This window comes from Scomber japonicus, chromosome 22 (genome assembly GCF_027409825.1).
Source record: "Scomber japonicus isolate fScoJap1 chromosome 22, fScoJap1.pri, whole genome shotgun sequence".
Taxonomy (NCBI): domain Eukaryota; kingdom Metazoa; phylum Chordata; class Actinopteri; order Scombriformes; family Scombridae; genus Scomber; species Scomber japonicus.
This window is the reverse complement of record NC_070599.1, coordinates 24,101,426-24,117,741: the sequence shown is the minus strand read 5'-3', so window position 1 is coordinate 24,117,741 and position 16,316 is coordinate 24,101,426. Positions and strand designations below refer to the sequence as shown.

At 38.6% G+C, this 16,316-nt stretch overlaps 1 protein-coding gene across 1 annotated transcript; it reads right to left on the bottom strand.

Annotated features, from left to right (window-relative positions):
- Positions 1-1,953: 1,953 nt before the first annotated feature.
- Positions 1,954-10,541, bottom strand: LOC128383581 (NXPE family member 3-like). The gene is made up of 10 exons (XM_053343181.1): positions 10,446-10,541; positions 9,286-9,717; positions 7,760-8,055; positions 7,010-7,080; positions 6,583-6,789; positions 5,947-6,498; positions 4,479-4,641; positions 3,001-3,071; positions 2,592-2,720; positions 1,954-2,507 (listed from the first exon to the last, which is right to left on the bottom strand). The coding sequence occupies exons 1-10, from the start codon at positions 10,539-10,541 to the stop codon at positions 1,954-1,956; spliced, it is 2,571 nt and encodes an 856-aa protein (XP_053199156.1).
- Between the last annotated feature and the right edge of the window lie 5,775 nt (positions 10,542-16,316).

Below are 16,316 nucleotides of genomic sequence, written 5' to 3'. Positions count from 1 at the left end.
TAAGGAGATTAAGTCTGAAGATCTGAACTAAATGTAAGTTTAAGGAGACAAACCCACCTGTCTGCTCTGTCTGCGCCAACTACCAACCTGAAGATGGACCTTGTACTGCGGAAGTATCCACAATAAAAAGATAAGATAAGAACATACAACGAATAAACATACAGACTCAGGCAGTACAAGTTATGCCCACATCATGATTTCTATACAAATTATAAGAAATACTGATTTCAAATAATTAAAAACAACATATATATTCAGTAACATGTTGAATATTAAAAGCTTCAATTTATTCATGGAAAAAAGACATTTACAATCATTATTTTTTGGTCGAGGAGAACACATTATAGAATATAAAGAATACAGCAACATGTTTGAATGCTGAATTTTGAATTTTGTTATAAATAGGGGAGACTGGGGACAGTTGCAACACTTTTTACATTACTCTCAGTTACTCAGAGACTATTTGGACTAGGCCCACCAAACCTTTACATATTAAACTTACACATGTCTGCTAATTACCCATACCATTTAAAGATGGTTACATATAACATATCAATCACAATATTGATTTGAATAGAAAAATTCAGATGTTGCAACTGACCCCAAACATGGGGACAGTTACAACACGGATCAGGGACGGTTGCAACATATTAAAAACACATTAAATTGAACTAATTAATGATTATTTATTTAGTAATATTTATCATAGTCCTACCTCGTGTCAATTTGCAGATGTTACTGAAGCTATTAAAACTTCAGTGTGAGAAAAAAAGAATGGAATAATTAGCTTGGTCCTCTGAGAATACTTTTTTGCTGGTCTAGTACCCTGCAAGTGGTATCTTATTTGATGTCCTGCTTGCAAGTCTCTCTCTTTTGTGGAACCTGAATAATGTGGTGTGGCATATGTCGAAGGCCTTGGCTACTGCCCTGACTGATTTGCCCTCATCTCTTACAATATCTGAAGCTCGTTCCAAAATATTGAGGGGAACCCCTCTCTTAGTGACTCTCTTCCTCACTCTTGGCATACTGAAAAACAGAATACAATTTCTACTTTTAGATGATTTATTTACTATAGGACAACAAATAAATGGACTTTTCTCCTGTTTTCACAGAAACATGTATGTGGCTAATTTGTCCCATAGCACAACAGATAGAACAATAATTTCTCATTTTTGCTCAACTCGATATTTGGGGAATTATTTTGTTTATCAATAGCATTAGTCTCTCATTGTCTTATAATATAATTGCCAGTTCTGTTCATCATGAATATAGGCACAATAAAATACATGAATTGTCCATATTTTGAACTTACAATCTTCAAACATACTGTTTTTTGTGGTCTGTTTTGATATGACTAGGCAACTTACCATGGGGACAGTTGCAACTGTTGCAACTGTCCCCATGGTATCAATCATGACAAAACATCATGTGCCAACTAGTCACACTGACATTGACACATGCTAACCATGTCACTGAATAGTCAACAAAACAATGATTCAAACTAGGTAAGTTTGGATTCACTCGTACAAAAGGTCAGGACAGTATGACAAAAATACAGCTCATGAGAAAAGCTACTTTCATACCTCTAAAACGACTTTTCTTGATAAAAGCAGGACCAGATGCTCAATATGGCCTCTCTCTTCTTGGTGGGCAGAGGGTCTAACTGAGCATGTGCAGTGTAAGTGTCATCACTCTAGCATGCTTCTGATTGGAGAAATAAGACTTGTTGCATCCGTCCCCTGTTGCAACTGTCCCCAGTCTCCCCGACAGGTGAAAATGTACATTTGCATATACAAAAATGTTTATCAGCACACAAAACAAAAACAAAAAAGGACAAACAAAAAACCCCAAAAATATATATTAGATCTTTTACCCCAAACTCTTTCCAGCAACCATCATAATCATTTAACATAAAGGTAACTGTGATAAACGGCACTGATCACAAACACACATCTAACTGCTCTTTTGAGGGCATATGTGGGACAAGATGACGTTGATCATATTCTTAATAATGGGAGGTTGTGGATGGAGGTTATGTGGCAGGCGGTGGGCCAAGACCATCTCCCAGGCATCTACCAGGTGAACATTCAGCCCTTTGAACATGGCCCTGAGCACCTTGTCACACTGCAGCGAATACCAGTCGCTGTTGGACAGTGCAACAGCAGGCGTCACAGCTTTGGGGTTTCCAGTCCGGATTATAACCAGAGTGTCTGGAGCCCTGTCCAGCAGCCGCACCACTGCCCTGCGGATGTTCTGCAGCCGTCGGATGTAGAGCTCGGTGGGGAAAGTGCCAAAGTGTGCCCAGACGCCAAAAACTACAACGGTGTTAGCGCCGCCGACTAAACGTTCTACTTCATTGGCAATGTAGTGCAGTTCGATAGCTGGGACGCTGGAAGAACGGAGAGGAGGACCATGGAATTGGAACGTCACCAAAATGTTGTCTGCATAGTTTAAGGCCATGAAAGGTCCGACTCTGACTGAACTGTGCAGGTTAAACTGCTTGAGATCTACAAGTATTACACAAGGAAAGAATTGGTGAGTGCAGTATAAACAAAATCAAAGCTTTGCAAGAGATTTCTGTTCATTACTACCTGGTAGTGCTTGGTTGAGATATTGAAACCACTGCCTGACGGTAGAGTCTCCATACAGGTGGACCACCTTGCCTTTCAGACATTGGTTGATAACAGAAGGAGTGTTGAACTGGCGGACTGTCACACATCCTTGTAGTAATAGCCAACAGGTCCAGACTGCACAATATTGCTCTTCACCTCCGGTTGATCTGAGAAGCAGTAAAACCATTTATGACTTACCTTCATTCCATAATAACAGGATGTACTACTAACAGCTAACAGTTATAGTCTAGTACTCTGTGCTCCATCTCTGTCAAAAAAAATGTCCTGAAAGTGGTTTCATTCAAATAATCTGTAGAACATTCAATTTTAAATGATTAATATAAAGAATACAGGATGTATGGTTGTAGAAGAAAGAATGGTGCATCACCTTTATTTTTTGGCAACACAGTGACACTGGAAGATCCTGAAGCTCGAATTGAGACTTTCATGTTAATACCACTGAAGAAAAGGATACATGAAAGACATCTCACACACATTACCACATTAACAGTATAAGACACAAAAAAGGAGTCATCGTCTCCTGCATCTTCCTCATCCATAAGAATCTACTTCAGCATCTCCAGTAAACTCTGCTCATCAACTTATTGTATTATTTTAGACTATAAACATCTCTAGGTTCAATTTTTACAGCTTTTAGTTTCACAGTTTTTCACCAAGGATATACAAGTAACACTTCATGTCAGTCATTTTTTAAGAAGAAAAAGTCAACAACATTTTCTGATTGCAGCTACAGAAATGTCAATATTTTTCTGGTGTTTTTATTCTTCTTTGATCGCACTGGAGAGACTCTTCAATGAAAAACTCCTTCATCCAAAGTGTGTGAAGGAGCGATATCGCAGGTCCTTCCTCCCTGCAGCTGTCAGACTATAAAACCAGCACTGCTCCCAGTAAAACCAGCACTGCTCCCAGTAAAACCAGCACTGCTCCCAGTAAAACTCGCACTGCTCCCAGTAAAACCAGCACTGCTCCCAGTAAACCTCACACACCCCTTATTTGCAAGCAAGGTATGTTGTTGTTCTCCATTCTTATTATTTTCTTGTGTAACTGGTTAATATGTTGTTTATTTTGGCATGGCTTCTTTTATTTGCTGTAATTTTGCGCCCTCCTGTGGCCAGTGGTGGTAAATATAATGACCAAAAAAATCAGTTTGTCCCTGTTGCTATTGATGACCACAGGTGTGGTATGTACTGAAACTCCGTGATTTAACCAGATATTAATCAAGGAAACTGCCTTTATAGACATTTAAGTTCATGTTATATTATTTGAGTTGTCCTGTTACGTTTTTGGACTATCAGTGATCCGCTTTTTTATTGTTATTTCTGTCTTTTTGTTCATTTCCATGAACCCATTTTCCAGTTTTTGTAAACAAATTACAACATTAAACAACAATAACAATAAAAACAATTTTGTGCAAAGGGTCTTTAAAAATACAACCTATAATGTTCAACAACAACAAAAAATACAAACATACCTATTGAATAAAAAAAACATCAATGTGGCCGATGGTAACAATCTGCTACACTGGATATTTGAGAGTGAGCTAGCTGGTTCAGAGCCTTTGTTCCTCTTGAGTTGACTTTCTTTAGTAGCTTTTAGGTTACACCAAGTAATCTTGTGTATTGACTTTGTGCACTGACCAGTTTTTTTCTTTCTGTTTTCCTCTCTTATGCTCTTTTTTCTGTTTAGGGTGGGGGTTGTGTGTTCGTATTTCTTACAGTCTATGGTTCGTATTACCATGTTCTGTTCTGTTGTCACATTGTTGTCATGGTGATCTATGTGTTTGTATATAAAATTCTTACACTGAAAAAGAAATATTGCCAAAAACAAAAAACAAAAAAAACTTACCAGAGCAGCTCGTTGCCGTCGAGGTCGGACTCGTCGCTGCTGAGGCAGGCGGCCATGTTGTCGTCGCTCAGGAGGTCGTTGGCTCGGCTGGACCGCTGACACGTACCAAGCAAGCTCCGGTCCACTTTAAAGACGTCTTCATACAGCAGCTCGTACAGGACGGCTGAAAGAGAGAGAGAGAGAGAGAAGAGGAAGTTAAGTTAATCTGCTTTCTATATATTTATTGATTTGGGATGATTGTGTACCTACATGTGCGTGTTTTCGTATTTATTATTGTCCATTTCCTATTTTCTATATTCAGGCACAGTCTGTAATTAAAAAACAGTGTTTTGGATACAAGTCTGTGTTATCCTTCACACAACATACAAGTTTCTACATTGTCTATTTTCTATGTTATATATTCAGGCACAGCAAATTTCGGTGGACTTGACAATGAGTTTATCTTACTGTATGACACAATTAATTCAGTAGTGTATTCACTGAATGATAATTACATACAATCATTCTTAAAATACATAAATACATAATATTTTGAGCCATTGCTACGAAATATCGTTTGGATGTGCACTGTATGGTGTATAATCTGAATGACAAATTGAATCTATCTTATTTTATTTTGGAATATAAAATAAAGATACTTAATGAAAAAAGTAAAAAGCCCATGTGTGCTCCAGATAAGCCCACGTCATGATTTATTTATAAAATATAAAAAATATTGATTTCAAAGAATTAAAAACAACGACATATGTATTCAGTAACATGTTGTCTATTTATTTATGGAAAAAAGACATTTACAATCATCATTTTGTGGTCTATATATACCATATACCAAGGACTCATACAGTCCCGTTCCCACTCCCTCACAATTGCTCATTTTGTTGTTTTGCATTTTGTATCGAAAAAAATATAGAATAGAATATATCCCTTATTGTCATTGTCACCAGTACAACACAGTAGGCTACAAGTGCTCATCAGCCACTGCATCATTCATAAAAAAAAAAGATTGTAATTAAAGTAAAGGTAAAAAGATAGTCAGTAAATACTATACAGAACAACAGCCCAAGTATACCCACATACGGTTACATCTTGTCATTGCACATCCCTATAAGTATTTTTCCGTTTTATGTATTGAATATAAATATTTGTAGCATTGTGATGAACCTTTTTGTTTTGTTAGGTAAGTTTCATATCCACAAAGTAGTCTCTACACTGTATAAAAAATACCACTTTTCCTCTTGATTAGCTTAAAGTGTTATGATGGGAAATTGCAGGTGGTGTTTAAGTCAGACCAGTATGAGTCAATTCTGTGGCATGAAAAGATAGATCCAGAAATTAACAATACCATTAAGTGTACCGTGTATATATATATATTAGATATTTTACCCCAAACTGTTTCCAGCAACCATCATAATAATTTAACATAAAGGTAACTGTGATAAACTACACTGATCACAAACACACATCTAGCTGCTCTTTTGAGGGCATATGTAGGACAAGATGACATTGATCATATTCTTAATAATGGGAGGTTGTGGATGGAGGTTATTAGGCAGGCTGTGGGCCAAGACCATCTCCCAGGCATCTACCAGGTGAACATTCAGCCCTTTGAACATGGCCCTGAGCACCTTGTCATGCTGCATCGAATACCAGTCGCTGTAGGTCAGTACAATAAAGGGCGTCAAAGCTCTGGGGTTTGCAGTCCGAATTATAACCAGAGTGTCTGGAGCCCTGTCCAGCAGCCGCACCACTGCCCTGCGGATGTTCTGCAGCCGTCGGATGTAGAGCTCGGTGGGGAAACTGCTGAGGTGTGCCCAGATGCCAAAAACTACAACGGTGTTAGCTCCGCCGACTAAACGGTCTATTTCATTGGCAATGTAGTGCAGTTCGATAGCTGGGACGCTGTCAGACATGCAGACAGGAGGACCATGGAATCTGTACGTCACCAAAATGTTGTCTGCATAGTTTAAGGCCATGAAAGGTCCGACTCTGACTGAACTGTGCAGGTTAAACTGCTTGAGATCTACAAATATTACAGAAGGAAATAATTGGTGAGTGCAGTATAAACAAAATCAAAGCTTCACAAGAGATTTCTGTTCATTACTACCTGGTAGTGCTTGGTTGAGATAAAAAAACCACTGCCTGACGGTAGAGTCTCCATACAGGTGGACCACCTTGCCTTTCAGACATTGGTTGATAACAGAAGGACTGTTGAACTGGCGGACTGTGGGGCCACTTACTGACTGCCACACATCCTTGTAGTAATAGCCAACAGGTCCAGACTGCACAATATTGCTCTTCACCTCCGGTTGATCTGAGAAGCAGTAAAACCATTTATGACTTACCTTCATTCCATAATAACAGGATGTACTACTAACAGCTAACAGTTATAGTCTAGTACTCTGCGCTCCATCACTGTTAAGAAATTGGCCTGACACTGGTTTCTTTCTAATAATCTGTAGAACATTCAATTTTAAATGATTAATATTGAGAATACAGCGAGTATGGTGGTAGAAGAAACAATGGTGCATTACCTTCATTTTTTGGCAACACGGTGACATTGGAAGACCCTGAAGCTCGAATTGAGACTTTCATGTTAATATCACTGAAGAGAAGGATACATGAAAGACATCTTACACACATTACCACACTAACAGCATAAGACACAAAAAGGAGGAAATTTCTTTAGAGTTTGAGTCAGCTGTTGATCAATTCATGATCTATACCACTGGAATACAGAGTGGGTAACAACACCTCTGGAATCAGGAGTTGCTCCCACTGGGAAAATCTATTTCACTTTTGATATTATGATTTCACAATGATTGAAGTGAACATGTTAGTATGAGCAGCACCAGAAAGTCTGATGTCCAGCTAGGATGATAATAAACACTGTGACTTCTGTATGTTTTCCTTTAGGTAGATTATAATACTATCAGGTGTATTATGAAACCAAGTGGCTCATGAGTGATATCGCACATGTTGTAGACACACCTATGTTCTCTATATAAGATGTTTACTAGCATAGTTCAGTGTCAGTTTCCTCTAATAGCATGTACATGATGACATCGACACAGTGCTATTATAAAAGGACCTGAACTGAGAATCATCATCTCTTGTATCTTCCTCATCCATAAGAATCTACTTCAGCATCTCCAGTGAACTCTGCCCATCAACTTATCTCTAGGGTCAATTTTTACAGCCTCTAGTTTCACAATGTTTCACCAATGTACACAAGTAACACTTTGTTTCTTTTAGAAGCCAGTCATATCTTTCTGCTCACTCACCTTTTAAAGAGCTTATCCTCATTAGCCTCGAGTTTCCCTTTAAACCCTTTCATGTAGCTGGTGGTCCTGGTATCACAGCTCAGGTTCTTTGGCTTGTAGCAAAACCAGGGCTCACCTGTAGTGAGGTCAGTGAAGTTACACTGTGGCTGCGCTGTCGGACGCAGGCAGACATTACAGGTGGTAGTTTCAGAGACTGAGCCTGAGCGGAAGACACTCTGGAAACGAATCCTATCTGGCTGTTCTCTGTTTAGCCTCTTCAGCACTGTGACAGCCTCGCTGGGGTGAACCAGTGTCACCTGAAAGGACAGAGAACCAGAGTTCAATCCCATTACTTGAAACTGTTATAGCAATAAAGACAAATAAAGTGAACACTACTAAAAGTTGCACATTTTGTTTCAGGTTCAAACCAGATTGAACTTATGTTTCACTGCACGTCTCCACAAAGCAGGAATTGGCAACAGAGGCTGTAGTATTGCCCAGTATTTAAGGAAAATGTGTAATTGGTGACAATGAGATATACACATTAAATTGACTTGACATTATAAAAGTCCACTACGAGATGCTGGCTGAGCAAAACCTCCCAATGATATTTCTTTAAGTAGTTTAATTATCTTGGTTTGATTATTTTATTTTATATAAATATTATATACCATCAAATATAAAGACACTCCTCTTTCTATTAAAGTGATAAGGTGATTCTGTATTGGGGTGATGTATTGTAGTGCACAGCGTGTGCCACTAGATGTCAGTCTACACTGGTGGAACAGGCAGCTCAACTGAGAAGATTATTCATATCAAGAAGATTCATATTAGTTGGTCCAGAGTATGGCACAACATCAAGCTGACATATAGAAGTCCTAATCAGCAAATGATCCACTGCAATTTTGTGATGAGGACACACCTAAAAAGATTTCCCTGTGTGTCACTGATGTATACTCAAGCAAAGAGATTGCTTATATATGAGACTGCTTATAGCATGTGCCTGAACATGAGTTGTTGTGTGTCCTTTTCTCCTGCTCTGCTTCTGTTAAACAATGAAGTCAAAACTCTAGTATAACTTGTATTATGTAGAACTTTCTTATACTTACTGTTTCGGTCACAGGCCACAAGCTGAAGCATCTTGGTCTAACAAGAAAGTTGTTGTATATAACACAAATGTTGCTGGAGTTTTTGACCTCTTTGGATATTTTTCCTTCTCCATGAGTCTTGGAAGTAGGTTTGTTGTTTGTTGTGTTTCTCATCATTGTATTATATTAGCCGGTTTATGCTGTCAGAAAAAGGAGTTTCCAATCGATAGAAGAAATAGATTTCTTAATATATTGGAGGTGTTGATTACTCTTGGACATATTATCTGTATTAAATGAAGGAACCTCTGTTTTTAAAATGACTGAATGAATGAATGAATAAAGTATTTTGAGTGGTAAATCTGTGCCTGTTATTATTCCAAACTGTGTGCCATGTAAAATGAAACATTGGAAAATGGGGCTTAGCTAACTGTCAGAAAAAATTAGATTTAACATATTTACCGCAACCTGTGCGCTTCCCTCCCAGAGTAAAGAAAATACAGCCGAGTAGGAGCCATTGAGATGATCCAACACTTTCCCAGCCACACCTGCACCAAGTGCTCGGTTGTGCAGACTGGCAAGTAAGACGTCACCCCCAGACTTCTTGGGACGTCCCCGGAAGTCGTACATTTTGATCATAACCTCCAGCTGATCCCCTACGTGCCACTGTTGTCCACCCCTCTCTGGGAGAACAGTGAACCTGCTGTGGGCAGGGTCAGTGGTCTGCTCCAGGGAAAGAGGAGCTGGCAAGGATGGAGTTTCGGGCCAAGCAATGGAGTCTAATAGGAGGCGTTCCTCCAGAGCATCCTCAGGGGACAGCGGCTCAAAGCTGCAGAAGCGGTGAGTGAAGTGACGTCTTGGGAAAGGAACGGTGGGGCTTCCTTTATGCTGAAACTGGCAGGAGGTCAAGAGAGTGATGTGATGAATACATTAAAAAGAATCAATAAACATAAAGCTACTAAATGAAATAAAAAGGAATATTTTTCTGCTAATAAGAAAATCAACTCAATATTTGTAGGAGTTGATGAGAAGTTGATCAAAGACTCGATGATAACTGCAACATAAAAAAGTTAGTAGAACTACAGTCAGAATATCCTTCAAGTCCATTTCAGTAACAACTGTAACAATAATTTAAATGTTTGTTTTCAGTTTACATGTTAATGAAATCAAGGTGGGCTATTTATGGGAGAGGAATTTTCCTTCATTTGCTAAATCATTCTTAATGAGTGAGCCAAAACCCGTCACACTGGGTGACCCGTTCTTATATTTTATCACTTTCCTGCAAAAACAAAATCGCTGCCATCTACATTTTGCTCAAGGCTACGTGAGTAAGATGTTGGAAATATGTTCTGTGGATGGATGAGACCAAAATTGACCTTTTCAGGTTGAATGAGAAGTGTTTTGTTTAGCAATAAACAAATACTGTATTCCAGCATAACACGTCACACAAGTGACTGAAATCAATTCACATATTCACTTGAATATGTTAGATTGGATAATTTTCTTCAATGAATAAATTAATTATATTAAGAAATTAGTTTTATCCTCTCATTTGTTTAATTGCGTTCCCTCTATCTAGTTTTAGGACTTGTGGAAAAACCCACTCAAGATCAAATTCTTACCTCCAGGACGTCCGTGTTAAAAAGCACAAAGAAGAAGACAAACACAGCCAGGAAAACGAAGATGGCGGCATACTTCGGACAGCAAAAGCTGACCATCGTTTCTTTACTAGCTCTGTCCTTCATGACTGATGATCAGTCTTCACTTCTGCCTGAAATGACACAAACAGTGTTAGCTGACACCTTGTTTAGCTGTATTTATCTTAGTGATTACTTGCAAAAACCTGACCTTTTTAACGTAACGAACAATAATAATAATCCGCAATTTAAGCACTCAGTTGTTTAGTTACGTTTTCAAAAAGGGAATCTGTTACTTTTTAAACAACTACTCCTGTACCTTTTTGAGAGTTAGAAAACAAAATCCACCACATATTCAAACTACTTTTTTGGCAGACAGGCACCAAGCTGTGTTCTATGTTTATATCACTGTGTACGGCAGCAAGCAAGATGGGACAGCTTTCACTTCATGGACAAATTTGCATTCTTTTGAATTTATAGGAGGAAATAAGGGCAAGAACAATACAGTGTGTGTTTATAACTTGTATGTGGGCATATGTTTGAGCATTAGCAATCCCTGATATGATAATTGGGCAAACCACTGGCAGAGTCTCAGGTGAGGTTAGAAAACCTGACAGCAGCTGGTTACAGAACAGCACGTTCAGCACAGATTTATAGTCAATAAGTAAATGTAAAATTTGTGAAAAAACGTGATAGTAGTCTGGTCTCAGGTAAGTGAACAAATGTATATTGAGAAAAGTAAACAAACAAAAAAAAAGTTCCAACTAAAGTTAAAACTAAACCTACGTATTTGCATAGGCCTATGCAGTGGTGGCAAATTTCCATGTTGTTGAGTTATAACCAGTTTGACTTGATTAACAATCATTTGATAGAGACTGATACAGAGCCACTCAATTACAAATCAAAATTGAGAATTGCACTAAAGTGAGAAGCCACTTTAGTACAATAAAGAACTGTAAATGGGACATTGTGTCTGTTATTCCTGCTGTTCGTGTAAAGATTTACAAAGTTGGCTGTGGATGATCGTAGAGTCATTATACTTAAAGGAGGTCTGGACTAAAACAACAGCCATTTTCGGTAACTCAACAGTACTCTATCATTAGTAAAGGATGCAGTTTTGGGCTAATTTTACACTTAATTTATCTTAACAGCAGAGATGATGTGTGAATCAGGATGTGTCAGCAACACCAAAATCACTAATTCAACTTATTCAAAAGCCTGGTTGGGAGGCTGTAAATAACATTTCTCTTTCTGACCCATAGTGGATGCTGAATATTTGCCAAGTGTTAACAAATATAGTTAACAGTCAAATTCTATGTCTGAGTCTCAGGTTCCAGGTTGCTTACTTTAATCTGAAAGAGTGCTGCCATGATGCATTTAGGGCAGAGTTAATGTGTGTGTGTTTTGCTTACATGTTCACAATCATTTCTTTCACACACACATCTTTTGATGCAATAATTTGTTTTGTTATAAAACAATTTGTGGGAAATGTGATCACTTATAACCTAAGGAGTCAGGGTTTCTGCTGCAAGTTAAAGCAAGTAAACTCATTAAAAAATATGGAAATGTTATCAGTCACGTTTAGTTTTCATGTCTATGAACTAAAACTTCAAACGTCAAATAAATTAAAGAATATTATGTGTCTTACCTCAGCAGAGATTCACCTTGAGGGAATATAATGAACTCACATAGATCCTGCAATGTATCCTGAAGCCCTTTCTAATTAACCACTCCCATACACTACTGTGCCAAAAATGATGCATAGGTATCTCTATGTTTACATTTCAGTGACAAAGATCACACCTCACACTTCTGCACATTACAGGAGTCAGTTAAACCTTATCCATTCCTGTCCAACCAGGACTACAATGATGATACACTGTTGTCTCCCATTGAGGGAAGGCTGAGTAAAGTAAAGTTCAAATGACACTTGCTTCTCAAACAAAAGATGTGTGACAATAGATAGATAGATAGATAGATAGATAGATAGATAGGTTACCAGCAGCTCAATGTAAGCATGAAAGTATTGAGCAACAAACAACAGACAGTACAAAGACAAGAGGTGTAAGAGTAAATAAAACCAAAAGCAAGATAAAAAACATATGTAGTGTCTAAAAGTAAATAATTACACTAAAATCTGTTTTAAAAATACATGACCTAATAAATTGCAAGATAGAAAAAAATAAACAAACTATTGTACTAGTGAAAGTGTGACTCACTACTAGTGAGCCTTGTGACTCAGATGTTTGCAAACCCAGACATTGTGCTTTGCAAAAACACTATTTGTGTGAAATGTAATCATTTATAACCTAAGGAGTCTGAGTTTCTGCTGCAAGTTAACTTGATGAACATATGAAAAAGGTTAGCAGTCACATTTAGTTTTCATGATGTCTATGAATTGAGAATTCAAATGTCATCTAATTTAAGAATATCAAGTGTCTTACCTCAGCTGATATTCACTTTTGTATTTTCTGTCTGTATTATTTTTGTTTGTTGTTGAACATTATATTATTATTGTTATTGTTGTTTAATGTTGTAATTTGTTTACAAAAACTGGAAAAATGAGTTCATGGAAATGAACAAAAAGACAGAAATAACAATAAAAAGGCAACTCAAATAATATAACATGAACTTAAATTTCTATAAAGGCAGTTTCCTTGATTAATATCTGGTTAAATCACGGAGTTTAAGTACATACCACACCTGTGGTCATCAATAGCAAAAGGGACAAACTGATTTTTTGGTCATTATATTTACCACCACTGGCCACAGGAGGGCGCAAAGTTACAAAGTTACAGCAAATAAAAGAAGCCTTGCCCAGATAAACAACATATTAACCACAGCAGGAATAACAGACACAATGTTCCTTACAGTTCTTTATTGTACTAAAGTGGCTTCTCACTTTAGTACAATTCGGAGGAACTGCTTTCTTGAGTGGTTCCTTATCAGTTTCTATCAAATGATTGTTAATCAAGTCAAACTGGTTATAACTCAACAACATGGAAATTTGCCACAACTGCAGGTTTTCTGACCTCACCAGATACTCTGCCAGTGGTTTGCCCAATTCGCTCATATCAGGGATTCCTACTGCTCAAACATATGCCCACATACAAGTTATAAACACATATTGTACACTGTGTTCTTGCCCTTATTTTCTCCTATAAATTCAAAATAAGTGCCAATAAGTGGCCCCACAGTCCGCCAGTTCAACAGTCCTTCTGTTATCAACCAATGTCTGAAAGGCAAGATGGTCCACCTGTATGGAGACTCTACCGTCAGGCAGTGGTTTGAATATCTCAACCAAGCACTACCAGGTATTAATGGACAGAAATCTCTTGCAAATCTTTGATTTTGTTTATACTGCACTCACCAATTCTTTCCTTCTGTAATACTTGTAGATCTTCAAGCAGTTAAACGTGCACAGTTCAAACAAAGTCAGACCTTTCATGGCCTTAAACTATGCAGACAACATTTTGGTGACCTTCCAATACCATGGTCCTCCTCTCCGTTCTTTCAGCATCCCAGCTATCGAACTGCACTACATTGCCAATGAAGTAGAACGTTTTGTTGGCGGCGCTAACACTGTTGTAGTTTTTGGCATCTGGGCACACCTCAGCAGTTTCCCCACCAGCTCTACATCCGACGGCTGCAGAACATCCGCAGGGCAGTGGTGCGGCTGTTGAACAGGGCTCCAGACACTCTGATTATAATCCGGACTGGAAACCCCAAAACTGTGACGCCTGCTGTTGTACTGTTCAACAGCGACTGGTATTCGCTGCAGCGTGACAAGGTGCTCAGGGCCATGTTCAAAGGGCTGAATGTTCACCTGGTAGATGCCTGGGAGACAGGCCTGGACTGGGACAAAAATTCGGCCCTGGACTTTTTGGTCCAGACCGGCCCACTACAATCCATGCTCAGACTATAGGCACAAAGAAAGGTGCATGTTGACACTTAAAACACTTTAACTCTGGTGACCTGATTTGGCGGATGTCATTATAGGTAGAAATGATCAGATCTACATGCTCAAACCACATGACATTGCAACATGTGAGTTGTAAGCTTGCAGATTTGTAATTATGTGGCATCCTTTGATGAAAATAGTGGTTAAGTGGTTAATAAAAGCAACTAATCAATTAATCAGGATAGTATATGAATATGGTTATTGTTTTCCAATACTTTAGATAACTAGATTTAGGCCTAGTTGTAACACACCACACTATGCAGAGTTATTTATTATGTTAAGTAAAGTTCATAGACAGTTAGTAACCGTTCTGAACATTTAATGAGTGTTTATCCACACCATGCTGGCAGGCTCACACCGGCTTAAGACTGTATCATCACTTCCACATGGTGGAGAGTCTTCCTCAACCTCCTGCTCCTGCACCACCATGGCAGCGGGAGCCTCACTTGACTCACCTGACACCTGCTGCTGAGAGGGACCCACTCCTGAAGCCGCTCCGGCCACGCTGGCCCCCGCAGCAAACATTTCTGAAATGTTTTTGCTCGTAGCAGCGTCGGTTGCTAGAGCTTTTCTTTTTTTATCTCTTTGTTTTTCCGTTCCGTCTTTTCGCTTTTTAGCCGCATTGTCCATTTTGTTGTAGTAGTATCCCTCACTATCTCTCATCTGATTGCTTGTCATCAAAGGTGATTGGACGAGGGGGGGGATGGGGGGTGGGCGGGGTCAAGAACCAGCGTGGGTGGGACTCCTGGCCCTCTGTAGCCTATCATAGGGCCACTGGGCCAGGTACTCTTTAGACAGACAAGCCAATGGGTCTCTAATGTGTCTGCAGGCTGCAGCGGAGCTCTGTGGGCCGGTGCATGTCTCTGCTCTGGGCCGGGAGAGTTACCATGGCAAGGTGCAGCAAAAACTAAATAAACAAATAAAAAAAAATAAAAAAACGGCAGCCACCGGCCCATTATTGACCGGCCCACCGGGAAAAGTCCCGTTACTCCCTATGGCCAATCCACCCCTGCTGGGAGATGGTCTTGGCCCACCGCCTGCCACATAACATCCATCCACAACCTCCCATTATTAAGAATATGATCAACGTGGTCTTGTCCTACATATGCCCTCAAAAGAGCAGCTAGATGTGTGTTTGTGATCAGTGTAGTTTATCACAGTTACCTTTATGTTAAATTATTATGATGGTTGCTGGAAACAGTTTGGGGTAAAATATCTAATATATATGGCAACGAGCCGCTCTGGTAACAAGTTTATATATATATATATATATATATATATACACATGTATGTATGTTTGTTTGCGTTTTTTTTTTGTTTTCTTTCGTTTTTCAAAATTCAAAATTCAGCATTCAAACATGTTGCTGTATTCTTTATATTCTATAAATGAAAAAGTCAACAACATTTTCTGATTCCAGCTGCAGAAATGTGAATATTTTTCTGGTGTTTTTATTCTTCTTTGACAATTTAAACTGAATATTTTTGGGTTGTTTCCTGTCCGTTGGGACAAAATGAGACATTTAAAGTCGCATCTTTGACTTTGAGAAACATGTTTCACCATTTCTGACATTTCACAGATGAAACAACTCATCAATCAATCAAGAAAGGAATCGTTAGTTATTAGTTGTTATGATTATTCCATCACTGCTGGGATGCAGTACAGTGTCGGAGATCGCTGTCAGGTTAGTTTACGTCCACACATTAAGCAGCAGGTTAAACCTAGCCAAGCCAAGTTTTTTTTAATAGTACTTGGGGCTAGTGGTGGAAATAAAAAGTATTAAGATCATTTACTTGAGTAAAAGTACAATAATGTAAAACAAGAAAAAACAAAAAACATTTTACTGCTGTAGGTGACTCTGAGTGATGAGATGAATATTAAATGATAACAAAGGCAT